We start from the raw sequence: 5,492 nt of genomic DNA, 5'->3' as shown, positions 1-5,492 counted from the left end.
GAGTTGTCTGTTAAGGCCCATTCATCTCCAGAGTGTGGAACAGCGATGGAGGCCAGATAGGCCCTTTATTCCTCCGTGGAGCGGAACTCTCCGGTCTGCTCGGATGAAGTGGACTCATGCCAGTGCAGGTCTGCTACCCCCTCTCGAACTTTTCAAAATATCTGTGGAAAGATATAGACTTGAGGTATACTGTATGTGTGTGTGTGTGTGTGTGTGTGTATGTGTGTGTGTGTGTGTGTGTGTGTGTGCGTGCGTGCGTGAGTGTGTGTGTGTGAGAGAGAGAGAAAGAGAGAGAGAGAGAGAGAGAGAGAGAGAGAGAGAGAGAGAGAGTGTGTGTGTGTGTGTGTTTCTAAATTCTACTCCTCCCCTGCATCAGTCTTGCTGACAGTGGCTACATTTGACGTTTTTGAATTGAACAGAAAACAATCTAACATGAAGAGCCCCTATTGTATCTCATGCAATATGGAGAGATAGTTTTCTGATGTTGTTCAAATGCATGCCTTTTGCTAAAATATTTTGCAATTAATTGTCATAACAATGCCCGTCATAACCATGCAAAGATAGGCTGTAGAAATTCTGTCCACGTGACTTCTTTGCATTTACACTTTTACAACAAAATTAATTATATATTAATAATGTAGGCCTACCATTATTTTGTCTATGTGAAAAACAGTCAGTTCAGAGCAAGTTTGTGCTTCAAATACATGTATTAATTGATTTATTTGAAACTGTATACAATGTAAATCGTAACAACAATTGAAAGTAAATTGTTCAATTTCTGTTGTATTTTAGTCTAGACCAGTGAAATAAATGAAAATGTTCAGTTTTGTATCGAAAATATAGCCTAGTACAGAATGGAACTAGAGTTACTAAATGTATAATATGAATACCATTTGCTTAGGATGTACATTATTTCCAATATGCCTACAACAGAATGATAGCCTAGCCTACTGAATATTTGAAGGAGGCGCGGCCAAGGAGGCAAGAAAATATGAATTATGTTCCGGCCCCGAGAAAACAAACCTTCCAGAAGAATCTGGGAGTTGAGGAAGACAAAATAATTATCACTTGCTAGCCTATATTCTTTGTTATTGGTTTTGGCAATCAATCAGAGGCGATCTTTTTAGACTGTCTTGTGCATCTCGTGCGTATTTGAAATGCACTGGAAACGTGAGCTAAAAGTGGAACTTTGCGTTGATGAGAATGAAAACGGATCCGTGTTGATTAATGGGGTGAGTGCAAATGTTTCTTTTTAAAAAGTTATAATGTAGTTCTTAATTTTCCTCGTAAATGTAGGGCAAATAGGCTTCCCGCAGTATTTGAGTCGCTAAAGGGGACAAGTAGGCTAGGTTATTTAGGCTACACCCGAGGGTAAAACAGATATGTCAGATTACTTGTGAGAACATACCTTCTCACTTAATCATAACCTACGCTTAGGCTACCTGTCGTAAAAATTATAGCTACCAACCGTGTAACTGTTTTTTCACAATTTCAATTTTCATGTCGAAAAAACACCCCCTTCCTAAATATTCCGCGATTAAAACTCAAGTAGTTAATGAGACCTCTTCACCTTTCGGTTGCCCCGGGCAGACGTTTGTGTCAAACTTAGTCTTTTAATTGCTGTTATTAAATAAATCAATTCCCTTTCCCTGCGACCTCGCATTAGTTTTGATTGACATGTGAAATTGATGGGGGAGGGTTGACAGACCACCTTACCTAGGCAGTCCTGAATCACAGATGCAGATCTCAAGAACATAATGCACATTGGATAACTATTACTTCAAGTGCTGCCTGTTTTTGTAAGTAATGACTATCCTTCCTTTTAAATGTCATTTTGGGGCAGTTTGGGTTGTCATGGTGAAATGTAAAGGGGATGATATTTATGAGACAGCACACGGGTTTTAAGGCGCACGGGCGAGTCTGACAGACCAAAAAACCTCTCTTCCCCTCGTGTAGCTCGTGGACATGTTTGAAGACTGTAAAGGGCGCGCGGATGTTATGGAAAGAGAGGGAAAGAGAACAAATCGAACGGTAAAATCACTTGAGAGCATCAAACATCAAACGCGTGGTCGGATCATGCATAAGGTGTTTGGGACTTCAGACACGTCTATTGGATAAAGAAACGATGACACACACTGTCAACTTGAATTAATGCTGGTTCATTTGTAAAGGAATGCTTTGCCTACATTTGGCTATTGGCGCTTAACGGGGATTGTATGTCCTGCAAAGTTGCGCGAAAAAATAAGATATTTACGCGCGAGCATTGGATTGGGTACCGTGCGTAATTTCTGTAACCGAAGTATGTTCTCCCATCCAGGACACGCCGGTGGAAGTTTTGGATGAGGACTCCTGCTCCCGTGGTTCATGCGCATCGTCCCTGCAGGCGATGGCATCGGCACCACTTTTGGGCAGAACTGTTTGTGCGAGCTGCAAAGAGGAAATTGTGGATAAATATTTGTTGAAGGTAAATAGTGGTTCCTGTTGTAGCATGTATCGAAGGGCTTTCTGGATTCATGACCATGTGGTTTATTCTCTGTTAGTAACTGATGTTTAAATTGTTCACAGTTGCATGCGGACTTGACAATTTAAAAAGGCGCACTGCTCTCTAAATATACGCTGTCTTTTCATTTAGGTTAACGACTTGTGCTGGCATGTGCGTTGTCTCTCCTGTAGCGTGTGCCAGACATCGCTTGGCAGCCATACCAGTTGCTACATCAAAGAAAAAGAGGTCTTCTGCAAACTTGACTACTTTAGGTAGCCTACGTCAATCTGTACATAAGCCCCAATTATGACAAAAAAACGAAACCTACCTATAGGCCTGTTTCTGAACAAATAGTTAAGAAATAGCTTAATAAAACCGAGGTTTCATAGATAATTAGGCTACTTGACCAGTAAATGTATTATTATTATTATTATTATTATTATTATTATCATAATAATAATAATAATAATAATTATTATTATTATTATTATTATTATTATTAGTGGTAGTAGTAGTAGTAGCTATCTATATCGTCATCACTGTTGTTATAGCCTAATATTGGCCCGTATTTTTCATGCGACCAAACAATGTAATTTGCCTACATGTTTTGTTTTGTGTTTTACTTGATAGATGTTTTTGCCCAAGCATTGAATTCCCATATTCCTACCTAATTTCAAAAAACCCATCTTCATTGTAGAAGATATGGCACATGGTGCGCGTGCTGCGGCCGCAATATCCACTCCACAGACTGGGTCCGCCGGGCGAAGGGGAACGTCTATCACCTGGCATGCTTCGCCTGTTTCTCCTGTAAGAGGCAGCTGTCCACGGGAGAGGAGTTCGCGCTGGTCGAGGAGAAGGTCCTTTGTCGTGTCCACTACGACTGCATGCTGGACAACCTGAAACGGGCCATGGAGAAAGGTGAACGATGCCTTAGTTAGGCGGGTACGAGCACACGAGGAAACGAGATTTAATGATTGAGGGGAAAACAACTTTGCTAAAACAATTATAGTCAGTCGAATGAATGAATGAATGAATGAATTAATTATTTGTTTATTTTCAGCACTGAGATTGTCTCACAATGAATATTGCATTATAACTAAATGCATTTTTATTGAGATTTATTCATGCTTTTGTGCTGTCTAATTAACGACCATCTTATTAGAAATAATTATGATACTATTACGTGTTTTAATATTAGATCATGTCAAAATAATCTAAAATATTATCTATAAAGTGTAAAATTGTTAAGCACATAATCAAGGTTTCCAGAGTAGCGCAGAGGTCTTCTCCAACAATTTGTAATTACAGTTATTTCTAATATCTGAATGCTACAGCACAAACATATTTATTGTGGTTGCTGGGAACTGAAACTGCAATTAATTAAATTTGATATTTTGTTCATTTCAAACAACCCTAAAGATCACAGGATAAGGTTGATGTTTTGTGCTTCATATGATAATGAAAATAATGTCAGAACTCATTGTTCTGAATTTAGGTTATTATTTTTGCATTCATAATACAGGCCTGTGTTAAAGTCTGCAGTATTGGGCATGAAAAATAGGTTTGATGTGTGGAACCAAATCTTTTTCTTTCTTTTTTCTCAGGAAGCGGGGTAAATGTGGAGGGGGCAATGCCCACGGAGCAGGAAGTGACCCAGCCAAAGCCTTCAAAGCGAGCGCGCACCAGCTTCACTGCTGACCAATTACAGGTAGAGATTTCTGCTCTTGTGTCATATGTGCTCTTGTGCATGTTGGAATGCAATGATGATGATGATGATGATGATGATAATAATATTAATCATCGTCATCAAAAGTCTCTTTGTCATTGCTTTGTTATAACATAGTAATATATATTTTAGTAAGCCTACTTTTTAAAATGGAATTTCAACATTTCCAAAATGGAAATTCACAAGAGAGGCATAGGAGTTTAGATGTTCAATGTTTTTATTATTATTTTTATTAGGTTTTGTCATCTTATCCCTCCTTTCCCATCCACCCATAAACACCTTGGTTGTTTTTTTTTTGTTATGAACTTGCAAATGCTCTGCTTATAAAAGCACTATTAAATCAAGTTTAACTCCCTCAATGCTCTGCTTATAAAAGCACTATTACTGTAAATAGAAGTACTACAGTAGAAGTAGTAGAAGTACTACAACAATCCTCCCACCTAAGCACTTATTATATTATATTATATTGCACTGTACTTTAGATTGTGATTCTTGCACTTTGCCTTCAGCACTAGATTATGCTCTTAGTCACTTGTTTGTTTTAGAAAGAAGATGCACTTGTGAGTTCTGGCAAATAGTAGTACATTGGCTCTTCCTACGTTAAATGCAATTATTGTTAGTCGCTTTGGATAAAAGCGTCTGCTAAATGACTGTAATGTAATGTAATGTAATGTAAATAAAGTTGAGCTCTGCCCCCCCCCCCCCCCCCCCAGGTGATGCAGTCCCAGTTCGCCCAGGACAACAACCCCGACGCCCAGACGCTGCAGAAGCTGGCGGAGCAGACGGGTCTGAGCCGGAGGGTCATACAGGTCAGACACGCACACATGATCCAGGCAGGGGGGTCATACAGGTCAGACACGCACACATGGTCCAGGCAAGGGGGTCATACAGGTCAGACACGCACACATGGTCCAGGCAAGGGGGTCATACAGGTCAGACACACACACATGGTCCAGGCAGGAGGGTCATACAGGTCAGACACGCACACATGGTCCAGGCAGGGGGGTCATACAGGTCAGACACGCACACATGGTCCAGGCAAGGGGGTCATACAGGTCAGACACACACACATGGTCCAGGCAGGAGGGTCATACAGGTCAGACACGCACACATGGTCCAGGCAGGGGGGTCATACAGGTCAGACACGCACACATGGTCCAGGCAGGGGGGTCATACAGGTCAGACACGCACACATGGTCCAGGCAGGGGGGTCATACAGGTCAGACACACACACATGGTCCAGGCAGGGGGGTCATACAGGTCAGACACGCACACATGGTCCAG

At 40.9% G+C, this 5,492-nt stretch overlaps 1 protein-coding gene across 1 annotated transcript in view; it reads left to right on the top strand.

Annotated features, from left to right (window-relative positions):
* Positions 1 to 1,157: 1,157 nt before the first annotated feature.
* LOC311307313 (LIM/homeobox protein Lhx8) overlaps positions 1,158 to 5,492 on the top strand; it is a gene marked incomplete at both ends in the record, with an annotated part of 6,139 nt that continues 1,804 nt past the window's right edge. Inside the window, 6 exons of the mRNA XM_084436108.1 lie at positions 1,158 to 1,232; positions 2,318 to 2,464; positions 2,633 to 2,754; positions 3,180 to 3,400; positions 4,087 to 4,190; positions 4,922 to 5,017. Coding sequence (XP_084292234.1) covers positions 1,158 to 1,232; positions 2,318 to 2,464; positions 2,633 to 2,754; positions 3,180 to 3,400; positions 4,087 to 4,190; positions 4,922 to 5,017 — 765 coding nt within the window. The remainder of the gene's footprint in view (positions 1,233 to 2,317; positions 2,465 to 2,632; positions 2,755 to 3,179; positions 3,401 to 4,086; positions 4,191 to 4,921; positions 5,018 to 5,492) is intronic.

The sequence above is a fragment of the Borostomias antarcticus genome (assembly GCF_949987555.1).
Source record: "Borostomias antarcticus genome assembly, chromosome: 3".
Taxonomy (NCBI): domain Eukaryota; kingdom Metazoa; phylum Chordata; class Actinopteri; order Stomiiformes; family Stomiidae; genus Borostomias; species Borostomias antarcticus.
The sequence above is the reverse complement of the archived record's forward strand: the minus strand, read 5'-3'. Positions and strand labels throughout refer to the sequence as shown.